This window comes from Danio aesculapii, chromosome 14 (assembly GCF_903798145.1).
Source record: "Danio aesculapii chromosome 14, fDanAes4.1, whole genome shotgun sequence".
Taxonomy (NCBI): Eukaryota; Metazoa; Chordata; class Actinopteri; order Cypriniformes; family Danionidae; genus Danio; species Danio aesculapii.
In genome coordinates this window covers 30,564,846-30,586,241 of record NC_079448.1, presented here as the reverse complement: position 1 = coordinate 30,586,241, position 21,396 = coordinate 30,564,846, and the positions used below count along the sequence as shown (strand labels likewise).

General features: G+C 34.5%; 2 protein-coding genes across 3 annotated transcripts in view; both read right to left on the bottom strand.

The window, feature by feature from the left end:
* Window positions 1-5,386, bottom strand: part of stag2b (STAG2 cohesin complex component b) — a 42,161-nt gene extending 36,775 nt beyond the window's left edge. For both annotated transcript variants that reach the window (XM_056472972.1, XM_056472973.1), the window contains exon 1: window positions 5,187-5,386. The gene's annotated coding sequence lies outside the window, so the exon portion shown is untranslated. The remainder of the gene's footprint in view (window positions 1-5,186) is intronic.
* A 3,670-nt stretch (window positions 5,387-9,056) lies between these two features.
* On the bottom strand, window positions 9,057-18,933 carry xiap (X-linked inhibitor of apoptosis). Its single transcript, XM_056472739.1, has 6 exons — window positions 18,732-18,933; window positions 13,996-14,783; window positions 11,861-11,960; window positions 11,056-11,122; window positions 10,698-10,788; window positions 9,057-9,403 (listed from the first exon to the last, which is right to left on the bottom strand). Exons 2-6 carry the CDS (start codon window positions 14,762-14,764, stop codon window positions 9,213-9,215), a joined length of 1,218 nt encoding a protein of 405 aa, XP_056328714.1. The 5' UTR covers window positions 14,765-14,783; window positions 18,732-18,933; the 3' UTR covers window positions 9,057-9,212.
* Window positions 18,934-21,396: the final 2,463 nt, after the last annotated feature.

Sequence of the window (21,396 nt, the reverse complement as noted above, 5' to 3'; positions counted from 1 at the left end):
ACCTGAGTTCGATTCCTGGCTCTAAGTCCTTTGCCGATCCTACACCTCTCTAAATAATATTTCCTGCTGAATTTTCATTTTGTTATTTTTATTAATCAATGATAATAATATTCATTGCCACTATACTGTTATTGTTGTTTCTATAATTATTCTTTTATATCCATCACATTTCCCCAAACTGTGCAGCCCTGTAAACAAGAACCAAATTGATTTCGCAATCTTCACCAAAAACTCTAAAGAATTCAAATACAAATGTACATCAGTGGCTAACAATCTCCAAAAATAACTAGAATGTTCCAAGCCATACAGGTGTGGAATGCAATTATTTTAATTAAAAGATTGCCAGAATTTAATTTTAGGGTGGACTAAAGGCTTACATTCGCAAAAAAAAACTGTTTCTTTATTAGTTAAAAATAATATCTAAAGTAAGGCTACATGATATTGGACAAAAGTTTACATCGCGATATTTCGTTTGTCTGTGATATATACATATGAATACTGTGCTGATCAACTGTGATCCCAATTTGACATTGCAGATCCTGTGATGAGACAAACGCAGATTCACAGATTGCAATATTGATGCTGAAATGATATATTGTGCAGCCCTAATCTAAAGCAAGCAAAATCAGAGCAATGTTACAGCATCGGCCCATGTAGGGACCACAGCTCTACAGGGAAAGTCACAACCACCTGTTCATGAACAACACAACCACACTGTGTAAGAGATAATCTATGCAACATAACACTAACTCAATGAAAGAGCACTGAATTACCCTCAATCACTACCTCCCAAAATGGCTATTTCCTACTGAAACAGGATGTTGGGTCTTGGAAATACAAAACAACAGTCAACAATCAACAGCTTTCAGTATACAGCACAGCCAAGAACGTTTACTACAGTTTGTCAAATGCAGATGGTATTAGAGAAAGATGGTTTCTCATTTTGAAGATCATTCAGATGAAGCAAAATCTGAATACAGGATCAGTGCAGAATAAGCTCAGAATTTCTGTACGCCGCTGTTTATCTGCCTATAACGAGACAAACACTGTCCCACTCTAAACTAACATGCTTCCTTGAGTTGTTTCAGAGATGCTGCACATTAGGGCCAATCAAAGACCTTATTTATTTTTGACTCTTAAGATGGGATGCGTCTAGGAATGAACAATGTTCAAACATTATCGTTATAGTTTGAATCTAAATACAAGCATTTGTTTGTTGCATCATGCATAGATTGTTTATCCAATCAGATAGGGCCTTACTATCCTTATATCTGCATCAGTAGGTGCTATTATGTAATTGGCTGGAACAGACCCAAAGGTGAATAAAGCTCAACAGCAAATAACAATTAGAATATCTGCCAATGTTTTTGGTCATTCATATTTTATACTTAAGTCCAAATGCTTTGCACACTGATAGAATTTTTTTTTTCTTTTTCATTTAGCCTGAATTACAATTAATTAGATTAGAAAATATCTACTACCTGTTAAGTTTAGTATGATTATTAAATAAATGACTTTTTAAAAACAGCATTTCTTTAGGGTAATGTTACATCACAAGAATTATTTTTATCACAATACTCCACAAGAATATTGTATATTTTCCCACTATCTCACAGATCATATAAATTTTTTCCATTTACAATGCACTTTTTACTTCATCTGAACAATAACAGACTTGGTAAAGGTTCTGGTACCTCCACTGTTGTTGTTTGCAGTTAGGGGGAAAAAAGGACAGATAAAAATTATTCATTTGAAACTTTTTGATTCAAGATTTTTTTTTTGGATTTTCTGTCAGTTTTAGTGTAAAACCCATTTTTAAAAATTATATATAATTCAGAACAGTGAGGTTAAACTTTAAAACAGTTTCCACTTTTGCAATAATCTGACTTTAAAAAAAGATCAAACTTGATTTAAGATTTCAGAGTCTAAATTGCAAATTTCATTTTAAAGAAGCTCAAAGGAGTGGTTAATGAATGACGCTCTAAATGACAATTTTCTTTCGTCTTGTTCTTTTGACTGCTTCTTTTAGAAAACAACCCTCAAAACTCAAACTATTTGGTAAATCTTAATCTTAAATCGTAATTTAAATATCACCACCGTAGAGACAGAATTTAGTACAACAACCCCTGTATATACAAAATATGATTTTTTTTTTTTTATTAAACATTGAGCAGAAATAAAGCAATTTCATTTTACTTAGAAATAAAAAATAAAGTCTGCTACACAGAGAATAGATGATTAAATAAACCTTTAGATTAGGCAAAAATTATTAAATGAACAATGGCAAATTTTACAAAATGGCAGATGTGAGGGTAAGTGTGTCAAAGTTCACTAACAGTTTTACATCCACCAGCAGGAAATACTTTGATACTTTAATAAACATTAATTGTCAAACACTATTACATATTTACATGATACAAGATTCTTAGCATTAAACATCTATCAATTTAAGGCTTTTGGTTAATTGCATTTTATAGAGTTGTGTCAGCAATTTTAAAGGCTGTTTTCACAAAATGAATATAAATCTCCATTTCACTCATATAAAGCAAACGTTATAGTTCCAATCACATCTATGTTATGAAGGTTTTACAATGAAATGTGTTTATAATTTGAGAAATACTGTATTACAAAAAAGTTTGCAACTCTTTTAATCAATTAACTTGGGAAGTATGACAATAACAATTTATTATTTATGTTTGTTCATTCACCTGCATTGTCTTGGTTTAAACTCCTTTTCCCTCACAAAAAGAGTGTTGTTGATTTATTTAAATATGGATGTTAATGAAATATACTCCTTTACTATACTTTTGAATCTAAGAAACAACTAAAGAGCAGGTGTCATCTGTACTGTCACAAAAGCATTTTTATTAAATAATTAGCAGTTATCGGACTTTATTATGGAGGCACTTATTTCTTCAATCAACACTGTGTAAACTAAACCGTCTAAAACGGAATTCTAAACGAAAATTAAAAAAGCAAAACTAAACAGGAACTACAGATGCACGAAAGTGTCACACGGGCTCATCTGAGCTGTGCGCTGAAGATCCGCTCGCAGTTCAGAATGAAAACAAGAGGGCGTGGCTCGCCGAGTCTGTCATGTCGCGCTGCTCGCCGATTGGCTAACCAGATTCCACCGTTTCCAGGAAACATCTCCGAGACCCAGAGCTTCACGTCTACCACTGTGCCCATATAAAGAAGTAACACATCCGCCCTCCTTTTACCGCATCCAACCAGAGGCCGGCAGCAACATTTGTGGACGTAAACATGTACAGGGAGAGGAGAAACCCGGCCACCGCTGTAAAAATGACGCAGTAGACACTGCCCATTATATTAAATACAGAATTATGCTTGTTTAATGTGTGTTTTACTAATAAATACTCTCTTACAAACATTTTTAACAGAAAGCACTTATTTTATGGCCCTTAATGTAACCTGTTTAGGCTATATGTGTGCATAGAGGTGTGGCTTTTATTACTCAAATGCGTGCAATAAAAAGCTTTAAAAAGCACAAGCTTGTACATTATGCGTAAAAAAAGATATGACATATACCACGTTCCTAACATGATCTGTACCAAATGCATTGCGAATCGTGCGATGAGAACGTGAGATAACAGTTATGTAACACGCAGCATGTAACAATAAGCACGCATTTATCCGCGATGCAGAGACGCAATAAAGCGCAGGTTTCTTTGCTGAAAAATACTCGATAAGGCGGGAATTCAAAAGCGATTGCATCAACATCATCGACAATGAGTTCGAAAGAAAAGTGGCGCCAAATGACGCTTCCGTGCACAGCCATTGTGACTTGCTGAACGCACACGGATGACACTGACAGCCGAAACTAATACTGCACCATTATTCAATCTCATGCTTTACAGTTCCTGCTCGCTTTCAATATGTGTACATCTGTCAAAATATAACTGAGCTCTATATAGTACAAATCTAAATATCCCCCCGCTCCGGCGTTTATCATATTACAAGCACATATCTGATCTAAAACAACTACCTTTAATACTGAACGCCAAGCCAAGTACGGTACACTAAAACACCCTGAAAACAATATTGCAAAGACCCTCTGAGATCAAGCAATATGTGGATAGCATGTCATATAACGATTAAGAAATTGTAAAACTAACAAGTCAATAAAAATAATAACAATATAGTACATTTTACGAAGTGACAGATGAATTTGCGCCAAAATCCCGTAAAGTGTGATTGGACGCACTGCTTGTGACGTCAGGAACAAAAGATATGGGAAGTGTCTTTTCCTCCTTTTAAAAGTTGATCAGCATATGTAATGTTGCTTTTCTACACAGGCACGGTTACACTGTTTCATTTTAAACGGATTTAGCACCCCATCAAAACAAAAGCGAGTCCTGATTTTTTGGGTCACGACCCCACTGGTTAGAGAAGTGAGAAATAATGGGATCTGCTAATGTCTAGAGCTAGTCTGTGAAGTTGAGTGCTGAGATCAGGCGGACGCTCGCAAACTCCTCCTCGTCGCACTTCTTACCACGATATTACTACATTACACGCAGTGTTTCACGCACAACGCATAATAACTGCGTTTAACGACAAGCTTGTATGAACTACATTCGAGAAATCCCACAATAGGCTGATAGTAAGAATAAAAACGCGATCAGAAGGGGGGAAAAAATCTCCATCTTGAAGTCAATCCAGCACAGCTGTTTTCGGGATTCTCCATTTTGGCTCCGCTCGCTTCCAGACATTATGCACGCGCACCGATCACACGCGTGCATATAACGCGTAAAAATGGACAGCGAGTGTGTTTAATGTTGATAACGTGATGATATTAGCATATTAAGTGCGACATCAGCTTTTCCATCTCGGAAAGAGGGGGGAAAACATCGCGTCCTCGTCCTCCATCTTGCCTCTCAATTTGTGTTCCTGACTGTGCAGGGTAAGGTTAGCCCGCTAGCTAACTGTTTACCAATGAAACGTCACACAATACACTAACTACACTCGTCCATGAAACCACAACAAGCTTTTAGAAATTCCCACGGAGAGCAGCGAGGTGGTTTTTAGGATTTAAACACGGCAACAGAAGCACGGCGGCTCGTTTCGGATCCTGTCCCTCGCTTATCAAGCTAACACGGCTAACACATCATCCAAATAACCCTAAAGCCACTAATTTCTATAAATCTCTCCGCCATTTTACCACTTACCCGATCGTCAGGGTCGGTTCCGGATTATTTATAAGGTGTTCTTATAGAGCTGGATGGACTCCGGTGGCTTTAAAGTGCGCGTTCGCGGCTATTTCATGGATGTAGTTTGAAAGTGGCGGTCAGAGGCGGTTTTGGACACGCTCTTACCCCGCTTGCTCCGTTCGGTTTGTTGTTCCGATCACTCAGAGAGAAACCGCTGGTGTTGAGCTGCCACCTGGTGCTCAGTGGAGGCATTTCACCAAGCTCTACACTGACGTTTAGCGGCCGGGAACCTCAGGTGCAAAAAAAAAAAGGGATCGACACAGATTATAATCCAAGAAATCGGTTTATTAATAATAAATGAAAATATTTGCCACTTATATCAGAATTTTTAATAGATTTTTAATCAAAACACAAAATCTTAAATTAATATCAAGTATATTGGTATAATCAATAAATTAACAAACTATTGTGGATTTACATAAATTATTAAAAGTACAAACAATCTGACAGCTAGGCGTCACTGCAGTGTTTCAGAAGCACTTGCTAAATGCATATAATTAACGTAAAATACTAAAACTTAGTAAATTTAAAATTTACTCGATTTATTGTCTCTTAATTTAATATGTTAGTTTTATTCTATTAAATTAGATTTTCTGATAACATTTCTTCCAAATTACACATATTTTTTGTCATTTACAGCTTTTTAACGACATTTGGTCAGAACGAAAAAAAAAATCACTAAATAGTATCCTCTACATTGATATTGTGTCTAAAAATGAATATACATTTATGAAAAACAGGCCACATTTCTCACCATAAAGCCAAACAAAGTTCTATAAGACATATATTTTAAATTTGAAAGTAATGGCAAAAGTAGTTTACATTATAGAATCAAAATTGTTTTAATCAAACATATTAGGTAAACATTTTCAACCAGTTTCTTAATTACTATTTATTTATTTTAATGGCTGCGTAATTCAATTTAATTATAGTTTATATTTCAGAAGCACTTGCTAAATGCATACAATTAACGTAATATACTAAAATTAATTAGCAATCAGTTCAATGATCATTACAAAACTCTCTGAATTTACTAGATTTTTTGTCTCTTGATTTAATATGTTAGTTTTATTCTATTAAATTAGATTTTCTGATAACATTTCTTCCAAATTACACATATTTTTTTGTCATTTACAGCTTTTTAATGACATTTGGTCAAAAAAAAAAAATTCACTAAATATTATCCTCTACATTGATATTGTGTCTAAAAATGAATAGAAATTTATGAAAACAGGCTACATTTCTCACCATAAAGCCAAACAAAGTTCTATAAGACATATAGTTTAAATTTGGAAGTAATGGCAAAAGTAGTTTACATTGCAGAATCAAAATTGTTTTAATCAAACATATTAGGTTAACATTTTCAACCAGTTTCTTAATTACTATTTATTTATTTTAATAGCTGCGTAATTCAATTTAATTAAAGTTTATATTTCAGAAGTACTTGCTAAATGCATACAATTAACGTAATATACTAAAATTAATTAGCAATCAGTTCAATGATCATTACAAAACTCTGAATTTACTAGATTTTTTGTCTCTTGATTTAATATGTTAGTTTTATTCTATTAAATTAGATTTTCTGATAATATTTCTTCCAAATTACACATATTTTTTTGTCATTTACAGCTTTTTAACGACATTTGGTCAAAAAAAAAATCACTAAATATTATCTTCTACATTGATATTGTGTCTAAAAATGAATAGAAATGTATGAAAACAGGCTACATTTCTCACCATAAAGCCAAACAAAGTTCTATAAGACGTATAGTTTAAATTTGGAAGTAATAGCAAAAGTAGTTTACATTATAGAATCAAAATTGTTTTAATCAAACAAATTAGGAAAACATTTTCAACCAGTTTCTTAATTACTATTTATTTATTTTAATAGCTGTGTAATTCAATTTAATTCAAGTTTAAATAGCACTTTTCACAATAATTACTGTTTCAAGGCAGCTTCATAAAAGGTGCACATTATTGCTTTACTATCAAATTCTGAAAAGTTAAGGTTATTAGTTACTCATAACTTCATTAGTTACTAATGCCTTTAATTAACTAGTAACGGTTAGGTTTTAACAGTTAAAGTTATTATAAATAAACAACGTTAACCTGGAGTTTTACAGTATACAGGTGATGTCCATGTGTACATGTTTAACTAAGTATATTTGTGTAGGCGTATGTGTTGTCCTCAAAGTTTGGTATCATCTCCTCATCAAGTGGCACTGCACAATCTCTAGAGGCTTTGGGATGGGCATCCCCAGGTGGAAATAGAGAACAAAGAAAATAATTAGCGTAGCTGTTGTTCATAATGTATTTGTAGCTCATAATGTATTTGGAGAGATATTAACTCTTGACTCAACAATTAGCGTAGCTGCTGTTCATAATGTATTTGTAGCTCATAATGTATTCGGAGAGATATTAACTCTGACTCTCTGTGGTCATTAAAACTCCCATGGCACTTCTCGTAAAGAGTAGGTGTGTAATCCTGGTGTCTTGGCCAAATTCCAACCATTGGCCCTTACCCATCACGGCCTCCCAATAATCTCCATCCAGCAAATTGGCTGTATCACTGTCTCTCCACTCCACCTATAGCTAGTGTGTAGTGAGCACACTGGCATCGTTGTTCAGTGGCTGCCGTTACATCATCCAAGTGAATGCTGCACACTGGTGGTGGTGTGGAGAGATCCTCCTCATAATTGTGAAGCGCTTAAGGCCATACACTATAAATGCGCTATATAAATATACACATTACATTATATTAACTGTAACTGTGAAAAGCAAGTGTTATAAATGAAAATATGATTTATATAAACAAACATATAAACATAGAAGTATTTATAACCAAGTTCCTGGTGTATTTAAGCAGAAAGAATGTGTCCTTAGGGTTGTTTGTCAAGCCCACTCACCTGCATGGAGCACACTCACGCATCCTACAGTTTTGTGATATGAGAGGTCTTTAATCTTGTTTTTTAACTGAAAGAGTCTGTTTTAGCCTTGGACATGATCAGGAAGTCTACTCTAGAGTTCAGGAGCCATGTATGATAAGGCTGGACCTCCTTTAGTGGAGTTTGCTATCTGGGTAATACCAGAAGCCCTGACTTTTGAGATCTTAAGGAGCGGGTTGGATTGTAGCCAGACAGAAGGTTGGACAGATAACAGGATCCAGATTATTTAAAGACTTCAGGTATGAAGCAATATTTCATGATCGATATGGAACTTAACAGGCAGCCAAGATAATTCTGAATCATTTGTTTTAGTATTGTAAGCATAACATCTTTTAGCCTCACATTTCTAGTGTATTTATAACAGAAACAAAAGACCCGTGGAGAATTCTACTTTTATTATAATCACTGTGATGACACAAAACATTATTCAAATTAATTTTGATAACAGAAAAAAAACTTTGACTGGTGAAGTTTTGTCAACTTTGAACATGATTAAAAGTCTTAAGCAATATGAAATGAATAAAAGCAAACACAAGGTACATGATTATGTCAATTAAACAAACTGTAAATATACATATCAAGTCTACATGAAGGCACTACGGTTATTAACATCAATCAGATTTTGTGTATTCGAGAGAAGCAGTTGTCAAATAAAAATAAATTTCCCAATATATTACAAGTTAAATATTAATGTAGTGTGTCCCTTCCTTGATCAAACAGACACAAATGTACAGCTTATTATTATTAGTTCTAAATGAAAAAATAAAACTATATATATATATATATATATATATATATATATATATATATATATATATATATATATATATATATATATATATATATATATATATATATATATATATATATATATATATATATTATAAGAATTTAGTACATCAACACATATATACAAACACACACACACCTTAAATCAAATTTGACACATTTACACATGTGCAATTGTAGGAATGAGGTTTACATTCTGCCACTTTCAGTGAACTTCGGGGTTCATATGGAAGGCTGGCTTCTTTGTCATTTAGGCATTGTACGTCTTTATCTTCTGTGTGATGGTAGCACAGCAGATGGGACACTTGTCTAGGGACTGTGAACATTTTTGACAGGTGACCAGGTGTCCGCAGGGTATGAAAACGATGCTGATGTCACTGTCCATGCAGACCTTACAGAGCTTCTCCCTCTGTAGTTTCTCAAGTTCCATCATTGGGTCATCTGCAGCAGAAAATATATTTAAGAAACAAACTAAATGTTCAAACTAAAATATAATAATAATAATAATAAGAAGAAGAATTAGTGCTGGGCAAAGATTAATCGCATTCATAATAGTCCCTTTATTTATCAGTGGTCAGCACAGCGGAATGAACCGCCAACTTATCCAGCATGTTTTACGCATCGGATGCCCTTCCAGCTGCAACCCAGTACTGGGAAACATCCGTACACACTCATTCACACACATACACTATGGCCAATTTAGCTTATTCAATTCCTACAGTGCGTGTCTTTGGACTGTGGGGGAAACTAGATTTGCCACTATGCTGACACAATCCCTGTTTAACCAAAATGGCATGATTAGGATGAAAGCCTAAAAGGGGCAGTTTCAAAGAGTAATAAAACATTACTTATGAGGTGTTTTGAGCTGAAACATCACATGCAAACTGTAGGGACATCAGAGACTTAGTTTAGATCTTGTAAAAAGGGGCATTACAGGTCTCCTTTAAGACTTTTAAAACCTTTTTAAGACAATTATGAATAAAATTTCAGAATTTTACTGGAAAAAACACTAAGGATTTTTTTGTACCATTCCAGTTCGGCTAGTGCAGGGGTGTCCAAACTCCAACTTGTTTTGGCACATTTCTTAAAATACGTGGCTAGCCCAAGGGTGTCCAAACTCTCTCCTGGAGGCCCGGTGTCCTGCAGATTTTAGCTTCAACTTCCCTAAACACATTAAGGATGTTTCTAAAAAAGCCTAGTAAGAGCTTGATTAGCTTGCCCAGGTGTGTCTGATTGTGATTGGGGTTGGAACTAAACATTGCAGGACACCGGACCTCCAGAACAGAGTTTGGACACCCTTGGGTGTGTATATATATACATACATATATATATACATATATATATATACATACATATATATATACATATATATATATATATATATATATATATATATATATATATATATATATATATATATATATATATATATATATACACATACATACATACACATACATACATACCTAGTGCTTACAATTTATGTTAAAGCTTTAAAAACTATAATAAACGAAATGTATGCACAACAGTCTGTCCAGGTCAATATCCTCACCATATATGGTCTATGTTCCATCTATTGTTATTGTAAGCAAGGTAATTAAACCATATTGGTAAAAGAGTTATAAATATACATTTGTTAAAAAGTTTTTGTGAAATAATACTGAAATTTACTTGGGCCCACACATAGAAGACTTTAGAAAAAGCCTGTAGAAAACTACAGAAAAGAAGCACTTACCCGCTTTCTCAAACATGTCACTGGGGTCTTGAATGAATGCCTGGGCTGAAGAACCGCTTTCATGACTTGAAAAGCCATTCTGAGTTGGCCTCTGTAAGAACAAATTACATTTACATAAGACAATATAAAAAAAAGTCACAATATTTATTAATGAAATTATACAGTGCAAGTATACACTAAAAATGTACTTATATTTAGGGTCATGATGAAGGTTAGGTGCATATAACGTGGTATATTAACTAATAACAATTCTGTTATTCCTACAAGTATGTACATGGAACAAGGAGATGGGAAATAAAGTGTTACCGAATTCTCTTTATTTAAGAGAGTACAAGTGTTAGTGTAGGTTAAGGCTCACCTTTGGATATCTCAGTTGAACACTGCTGACATATTCTTCTCCTTTTTCTGCCAGAAGGAAACTGCAACTAGGGTTCAATGATAATAATTTCAGAATTAGTAATCAGACTTAGGACTTTAGATCTATATCTAAAATATACAATAAACTATACATTTGAAATGTTTGTTAGATTTCAGGAAGAATAAGGACAGATCAGCCAAAAATCTGTTTTAATACTGAACATTCTTATGTTGTGATATCTAAACTGACAAAAACCTTTTAATGTCTTACCTAAAATGCATTCAATTTATTTTATTCACTATAAAAGCTCCGGTTACCCTCACAAGTCCAAAGACATGTGGTATAGGTGAATTGAGTAAGCTAAATTGGCTGTAGTGTATGTGTGTGAATGCAAGAGTGTATGGGTCTTTCCCAGTGTTGGGTTGCAGCTGAAAGGGTATCCGCTGCGTAAAACGTATGCTGTATAGTTTGGCAGTTCATTCCCCTGTGCCGACCCCTGATTAATAAAGGGACTAAGCCGAAAAGAAAACGAATGAATGAATGACTATAAAATAGTAATGATTTAACCATTTTTATTCATTCAGCCATAAGAACAACTTTTGTCATCAGACAGAATTTGTATTCTAATCCAATCCTAATTGTGTTGTTGTTTTGGAGCATTTGAATGGTTTTACAGTAATTAAAAGACAGCAAGTTCATTAAAATGTACCAAATATATTTATTTATTTACATCTTTTCACAACTCTCTTCTAGTCAGCTATTTTATTACAAGCAAATGTCTTAAAAATATGAGAAAGTAATTCACCCTGGATAGTGTCTGGCATGTTCCTCCCAAGGGTCTTCCTCAGGCATCCATGCCTTCACTCCTCCTCCACATTTGAAGCAAATCACACGGTCTTGATCACCTGTATAACCAAACAGCAGGACAGGTTGGTCAGCGTGTTCCAAAACAGTGCTGCATTCTTGACATATACTTCTATAACAAATATATTTTTTATTTCAAAACACTGAAGTAAAGTAAGTCGCTAGGAACTTTACACTTTACTACTTCTAGTTCCCCTGTTGTAAATGTGTTTTTCTAAATGTATTTTTAGTTAAATGGTTGAAATTAAATCTGTGGTTTGTAGAAGCTTAAGATAATTGCAACTGCAATATTCCATCACATATTTTATGCTCCTAAGAAGGTTAAGGTAATAATCTTGAGCCAGAATTGCTATAAAAGATGCTATAAACTGTAAGAAATAAAGTTATGGGAAAATATTGATATAAATTAAGATGAAAAATTTGACTCCACAAGATAAAACAATCAGTCATCAAAAATGTATACTGCAATTTTTTTCTGAAGATTGCGATTTTATATATCTTGCAATTTTTATTCAGTATTTTAAGCTTTGTTTTGCTGGTCTATAAAACAAATCAGAATAGCAAAAAAAAGCATGAAAATAAATTGTGAGAACTAAATCTAAATTCTGAGTTTATATCTCATTTCTGAGAGAAAAAAAACATGCAAGAAATGATAATAAAAACTAGTGTTGGGCAATGTCGACCAATTTGGCATCGTACGATGTCTAATGTGAAACATCACGATGGATGATGGCATCGTTGTTGTAGGCGGTGAATTTATAATTTATGAATAATTCATAACAAATTCATTATAATAATTTATAACAAAATAATTATTTGTAGCCTACCGTTTCAACTACCTGACTCGCATGGTCTTTGTTTTACCCATAACCAAATCATAAATAAAGATAAATTGGACACAAATTACCACCTGTCAAACACTTTTTCCGCGGGACTCTGGCATGAATAGGCAGAGTGATCTGTGGTTGTAATGGCGTCGACAAACTTAAAAGGCACCAACCAACAGTATCTGCGGTTTTCCCTAAAATTACTAAGTAAAAGCGTGAAAGCAAAAGATTGAAACAGTGTACTGACGCTGTGACATGTTACCTGATAGATTCAAAAGACAGAAGAGTCGTTAGATAAGAGACAAGATTCATTAAATATCATATGTTTACCAACTATAGTGAGACGCGATACAGCAGTGCATCCTTGATAAACTGTCCGATGTGCACTGCTCTCTGGGGTTTTGTGCTCAAAGCACCCGCTGACTGCTGGAGCCAATGGCTGGAGCTCAGACGCGCGTATACGCTGCAGCGCATGACTGTGTTTGTGTGTGTGGTCACGTGATGTGCATTTTCAGCAGTACAATGTGTTAGGAGGGCTTTTCAGAAATGCTAGATGAAATGCCAGTGTGGATGTGGATCATTTTCATTCTTAAATCGTCAGTTTAAAACTAAGATGTATTAGTGTAAACGGGCCTAAGTGTGTATTTTTTTTTGTGAGCCTGCTGCGATGGGGTGAGGCAGAGGATCGCTATGCTGGCTCAGCCTTGTGATGTCTAACGGCCATCGGCACTGGACGATGACATTGTCTATCGATTCAACCCTAATAAAACGCAACTTTTACATTTTAATTTTATCCTGCAATTAAAAACAGGCTCCCATAAAAACATTCATTAATTTATTAATTTATTTATGCTGTGAAAACTGGCAACAAACAGCTAAAAAAGTCCAAGTACAAAGATTAAACATTGTCACCCCAATGGCTTTTTTGAGCCAATTATGTAACTTGATTTTGCTACTTGACGGAAAACAATTTAACCATTTAACTTGATTGGACAAAAGACACTTCAACCATTAAAAAAAAGTGTCTTAAGTCAGTATTTTGGCTTCAAAATTCAAAACTATGTTGGACAACTAACTGTATATTAATTTCCGGAATAATCCAAATCCTACTGAACTAATTAATCAATGACATATCCAGGATTGCCAACAACAATCCATCATCACCTCAGTGCTCTATTGTCCACCAACATAAAGCAATAAAACTACAACTAACATAAAAAAGAACTCCACCAAGGAAAACAAAAGTTACCTGTGCTGTAGAAACCAGCTCTGGCCAATCTCTCAGGGTCAATCGGATGCTGTCTGCCTCTGAAGCTATCAAGACGCCCCTCAAAAGTGTCCGTAGGGTGGACATTAGCTCTTGGCCTAGGTGTTGTCAGAGGCACGTTGCCTACATTGTGGCCCAAGAAGAAGAAGCAGTTTGGGTAGTACTTCGCATGTTCACTCCAAGGATCATCGCCTTGCTCCCATCCGCTAAGACCCCCTCCACAACAGAAGCACTGCACATTGTCGTCCCTCCCAACATAATACATCCCTGCTTCTGCCAGGTCTTCAGGCTGAACTGGAGAGTCTGCAGGCCAGTTGTTGAAAGTACTCAGGCGCGCTTCTTCACTCTTCATATACGGCACAACAGGATACATGGACTCGTCCACCACCTCTCCCGTGCGGAGTAGAAACTCTCTATTCTCTGCCTCTTCATCGTAATCAGGACTCTGGATGGAATTGGAGTTTCTCATGCCGTGAGCACAGCTGAGGAACCTGCACTCCGGAGATGCCTGCTGATGTCTCTCCAATGGGGTGTCACCTCTGTTCCAGTTCTGCACAGTGGCACTGCAGCTGAAACATTGCACCCTGTCCCCCTCGCCTGTGAAGTAAAAGCCCGCTCGGGCCAGTCGCTGTGCTGAAATGTCTTCAGAATATGGAAACCGTTGGAATGAGTTCACCCGATTCTTCATGACTGACCAATCAGCTGGCACATTGTCAGATTCCAATTCGCCATTATGAGTTGAGTGTGCCATAACTGCAGTAACTAAATTTCTGTCAAATAAAGAAGAAAATAATATTAAAAATAGGTCAAAGAAAAAAAAAAAAATAATAATAATAAATCGGTCAAAAACAGATAGAAACGAATGCATAGTAAAATATAGTAAAACCAGTAGTATTGTGAAATATTATAACTGGGGTGGGAATCTTTAGGGACGTCACGATCCGATCTGAGGATCATGATACAATTCCAAAATGATTCTTAACCTACATTTTTCCCATTTCTTCTGTTGTACATTTTCATCTTTACAACTTTACATTTAAACCAAAATTAGAGTTTCTATGCTTCTGTCAATCATTGGAGTCTCTGTATAACAGTACTAGCATCATTAAAAATTTTATTAATTATTTATGTATTTAATTATATATATATATATATATATATATATATATATATATATATATATATATATATATATATATATATATATATATATATATATATGATGTGCAGCACCTGAAACTACGGATACTGGAAACCTGTGCTGGCATTTCTCCTGCGGTGTTGCTATCAGTGTGTGAAGAGTGGGTGAAGAGGGTTGCATTGACAATCCAACACAATGGCCAGCACAATGAACACATTTTATAAGTGGTCAGAAACTTGTAAAGAACTCATAAAAGAATAAAGTTACATTAAAACCATTGTTTTTCTTCTGAAATTCCCAATAAGTTTGATGTGGAAAATGACCCTCTTCTTATTGAAAAAACAAAAGTTGGATCCAAGATGGCCGACTTCCAAATGGCCACCATGGTCACCACCCATCTTAAAAAGTTTGCCCACTCACATATACTAATGTGCCACAAACAGGACGTTAATATCACCAACCATTCCTATTTTATTAAGGTGCATCCATATAAATGGCTCACTCTGTAGTTTATTTTTAAACTCTGGATTAATTAGCTTTGAATGTAAAAAAGTGGCACTTATATGTATATAAGTTATAAACATTTATGTTGATTATAATACTAACAAATTGTTAAGGGAAGAATTATATATGTATGCTTTATTTGAATCGATTCTGAACATTTGAGAATCGATTTATATTCTATAGACCAGGGGTCACCAATCTCAGTCCAGGAGGGCCGGTGTCCCTGCAGGGTTTGGCTCCAACTTGCCTCAACACACCTGCCTGGGTGATTCAAGTACACCTAGTAAGACCTTGATTAGCTTGTTCAGGTGTGTTTGATTAGGGTTGGAGCTAAAATCTGCAGGACACCGGCCCTCCAGGAACAAGTTTGGTGACCCCTGCTATAGACAAAAAAAAAAGTAATAAAAAAAAAAAAGCGTGTTTTTCCCTCGCACCACAATTATAACAGATGGTGTTAATTTTTGTAATAACTTTTTTAAAAAAACTATGTTGTTTTTACTTATGAACACAAGTGTTTATTAAAGAGTATTTGTTTTATTTAAGATCTTATCTAATAGTTTTAACCTCCTAATATAATTTTTCAATGTGTTTGATAAAGTTTTTTGTCTTAACTAACCTTTAAATGACCGTAGTACTGTATGTTTTACAGTTTTCACAAAAATATTAAGTTGTACAACTTCTTAAAATACTTTTAAATTTTAGTTGCATTTTAGAAGCAAATTAGCACATTAGAATGGCTTCTAAAGAGAAAAATTAAAATTATAAATGACTTTTCTTATGCATTTAGCACTTCACAATATTACTGCTTTGGATTATATAGTGTCTACTTCAGAACTGTACACATATTTTGTTGGTTAAGTGTTGACTGATAGACTTTCAGAGTGCAAGAAACTAAATATGTGGTTTCTCAGGTCAATAACTCAGGCAAGACTGAGCAAAAGTATTGATGCGTACGGAGAAGATTTCAAAATGATCGCCTCAATCAGATACACCAGTGACGTCACATGCCATTCGTGACAACTGTACGATATCAAATTGAGTCATTGGGAACAGCGTGAACATGAAGTGCTGAACAGAACATTCCAAACTTTGAGGAAGCGCCTTTGTGCTGCTTTCATGTTGTTTGCACATTATTCATATCCACCAGTCCTTCACTGACACATGATACTGAATGGATTTCTATAGCTGCCCTAAACGATTGAAGCAATCTTTAAACTTGCGTCAAAAGATAGGATTATTTTAGACATTTTAAAACATATAGAATCAAGGGGAGTTTTTAAGGTTGCTGTCACTTTCAGAGGCGTTGTCAGTCACATGTGCATAGCGCCTCCAGTATGTGTAGGAGACTCAAATATAACATCCTCCCTGTTCTCAAAGAGAATTTCAGATATGCTTCCACAGGCTAGTCTACACTGACATGTACATTACCCAATCATCCTTACATCATATGACTGTACATAATGAACATTATGATTCAAATGTCTAAATTTACATTTATTAAAACAAGTGGAATGACTTGGAGCCTTATGTAATCACTTGCTGACATGGGCATGACAATTAGTAACATTATCACACCTTACTATGTATTATCATAACATGCTACTCCCATAATGGAAAATATGGCAGTTCATATAAACAAAACATACAAACAGTTCAATATAAACAATTCCCAGAGACGTGCAAAACCTTTTTTAAACTATTAATATTGATATTATTATAGTAATGACTAGGGATGCTCCACCGATAATCACATTTTATGACTCAATCAGTACTCGCTAATCTGGCCGATAACATGAACCGATCGATCGCAAGTGTTCGTTTGTTTACAAGCAGAGGAAGATCCATTTTAACTTCTTATGCATCAAGTGTGCGCTCTGAACTTTTTCTTGATTGAGACATGTTGAATTCTTCTTTCATCATTTCAAATGTTTCTAAATGACTTTGTCAGTAATTTTTCTTTTATTTGTGTATTATCTATTATTTTCTGTAAAGCTGACCATGATATGTCCACACTAAATGGTTATAAGAGACATGTTTAAGGGATTATATGCAACATTCTTCATTTATTCTCTCAGGTAAGGAGAGATCTCCACTTAAGTATCACACTTAGAGGGAAAATGTGCTTTATGCTTTGTTAAAGTAATATAAAGCCTGAAGCATCAGAATCCATACTCGTTATCAGCCGATCACCATGAGGAATCAGTACTTGGTATCGGCTCCAAAAATCCTGATCAGAGTAATGACAGATTGCCGAACTGTCAGAAAATAACACCAAAATAAGTACTGGAATCATTTTTGTGTACATCTAATGTGGAAGATTGGAAGATATGAACAGTGAGGCAAATTTATATAATATACATTTAATATTCAATATAATCTTTGGAAGCTTAAATTTTAGTTAATAGCTAACATTATAGATTCATTTTTAATTGTGCAAAATATTTACATTTCTGAAAAATTAAAACATTATAAAATATGCAATTTAAATATTATAAATACAATTATTTCATGTAAAACACATACATGCAAATATAAACTGCGTGCAAGGTAGTGGAAACTTAGTGACATCTTTAGACAACTGTATCATCTATCTACAATAATTATATGTACAACTGTCAGTGACAGGTTGACCAGGTTCCAAAACCCAACTGGACCACCATAAACTAGTATGGCCAGCCTGTCCAGCTGGTCTAGTAGCTAGAAACGGGTTCGAAAACAACTGATTTAAACACGATAATCTTACAAAACTTTACATAACTACTAACAAATATCTTCATGTGTAACCTCATGGCACACGACGGTAAAACGGGGCACGTTTACAAAGTTTCGCTTTTGACAGTTAACGTTAGGGGTCTCAATCATATCTCTTCCACTTTTCTTCTTTTTCGATTTAAAAACAGCAGGAAAAAGACAGGCAAAACATTAAGATGAGAGGAGATCACAGAGCAATTGACCAGCTAACGTTACACTTCGACCTTTACACTGACAACCAGGCTGTTAAGGTTAAGTACAAAGCACTAGCGTTAGCATTAGCTAACATTCAGTGCTACAATCAACATCAATGTCTGCTTACCTTCGGTCAGGAAACACGTTATCCAGTGCAGTTCTTCAAAAAACGAAAGCTGCACTTTAGTCTGTTCTTGGTCGAAGGCAAGTAACGAATACAAGACAGCGCAGAGGGATGGATGCGTCAATGGTGACAACCCAAACAGGAACTCAGTGTGGTGAGTTCATGAATCGTCACGTTCGTGCTATCGACATGCCTGGCAGAGCCACACAGAGACGATTGGGGGCTCTTCACTAGGATTTCCAAGCAACGTCAAATCATCAACACTACCTTTTCAGTTGAAGGATTAAATACATAAAATTAAAAAGGATTAGTAAATTTAAATAAAATGTCTAACGTTACGGAAGTAGAGTATGAGACGTCACAATTCACCCAAGCGGACAGTGGTGGGAAATTTGGCATGACGCTTTCTTTTTCCACTTGCATCTTCTTTTAGGGGCTTTTGTATCGTTTTTACGAGAAACGCGACCACAGCATTTTCATTTCATTTTTTCATTACGTTTGGAAAATACCATACATTACTTTATATAGTTAACTTAGCTAACAAAGAGAGGTAAAGTGAAGTGAGTACCGATTACGCCCTGTATTTATTGTACAGTGGTGGTTTTTGAATACACAGAAACAAGTAGGCCTGAGTAAATGAGAGACCATAACAGTAGCATACGCTAATAAAGTATTTACATGTAAGCTTTTAATACAAAGGAATATACAAATTAGAGGAACAAAAGTCATCATATGGCAAAAGAAGTACAATATGTATAATTTTACCAAAATATGAGGAATATTATGAATTATAAATTTCTAGATATTTATTCTAATGCAGTACACAAATTAAATTAGAAAAACAGAAAGTGGGAGATAATATTTTATTTTACATAAATATTACTCAAGTATTGGCTGATAAAGGTTTATTTAACAAGACATGGTTAACAAAATATTAAAAAAATTGCCATACAATACAATATAACATACAATATAAAATACAATATAAAATATACATGAAGAAAAATTGATTAAGGGCATCGATGGCGCAGTGGGTAGCATGATCGCCACACAGCAGGAAGGTCGCTGGTTTGAGCCCCGGCTGGGTCACTTGGCATTTTTGTGTGGAGTTTGCATGTTCTCCCCGTGTTCGCTTGAGTTTCCTCCGGGTGCTCTGGTTTCCCCCACAAATTCACTCATGCACTATTGGTGAATTGGGTGAGCTAAATTGTCCATAGTGTATGTGTGTGAATGAGAGTGTATGGGTGTTTCCCAGTGATGGGTTGCAGCTGAAGGGGCATCCGCTGCGTTAAACATATGCTAAATAAGTTGGAAGTGCATTACGCTGTGGCGACCCCGGATTAATAACAGAAAAGAAAGTGAATGAATGAAAAATCGATTAATTTTAAGAACACTATAATAAGCAGACATATATTACTCATGTTGTACTTCAGAATCTTTAATTATCCTATATGTTATTCTGCAAATGTATTATTGCAATGTTTAGCTGAGTATATATATATATATATATATATATATATATATATATATATATATAGACACACACACAGTTGAAGTCAGAAATTTTAGCCCTCCTGTTTTTTTTTCCCCAAATTTCTGTTTAACAGAGAGCAGTTTTTTGTTTTAACTCATTTCTAATAACTGATTTATTTTATCTTTGTCATGATGACAGTAAATACTATTTGACTAGATATTTTAAGATACTTCTATACAGCTTAAAGTGACATTTAAAGGCTTAACAAAATTAATTAGGTGAAATAGGCAGGTTATTGTAATTAGGCAAGTTATTGTATAACGATGGTTTGTTCTCTAGACTATCGGAAAAAAATACCTTAAAGGGGCTAATAATTTTGACCTTAAAATGGTTTTTAAAAAAATGCTTTCATTCTAGCAGAAAAAAACAAATAAGACTTTTCCCAGAAGAAAAAAATATCATCAGACATACTGTGAAAATTTCCTTGATCTGTTAAACATCATTTGGGAAATATAAAAAATAAAATAAAAAATTCAAAGGGGGGCTAATAATTCTGACTTCAACTGTATATAAAATCTACCAAACTCAAATGGTTGTACACAAACATGGAAATGTCTATATTCAAGCATTCCATATACTGTAGACGTTAACAGCTCCTTATTTTACAGCAGATTTACATCACAAACCACTGATAGCCAAAATATACTTTACAATAATAAATCCTAAAATTTAGCTTAATTTTGCAGTTTCTGTATACTTCTGCATACTTTTCACAGTTTATACTTTTAATGGTGATCTTGTTCTTTGTGTTCTCTTACCTGGTTTGCCGTGTTCCTGCTTCTTATTGGTTTACATAGTTACTGGTTTGGTTTTCCAAGTCATTGATTAAATTAGATTAGATTATCATCTAGCTTCATTTGTTTGTTCTGTGTATTTAAGGCATGGCAATGCAAATGAATAGCTTAAAAAATCTGCATAAAAAAGGTCATCACCATACTTCCCCTGTTGATTGATTGCATCAAGATTTGCAAAAAATTTTTTGTTTAAGAATATTATGTATTTTCATCAAAAACAAATCAATTTAATTAGAAAATCAGGCAAATAATCTATAAAAACATCTAAATGTAAAAACCTTCAGAATAAATATGTATAAATCTGAACTTTTGCTGTAAGTGCTGCTGAAGTGGCCAATTA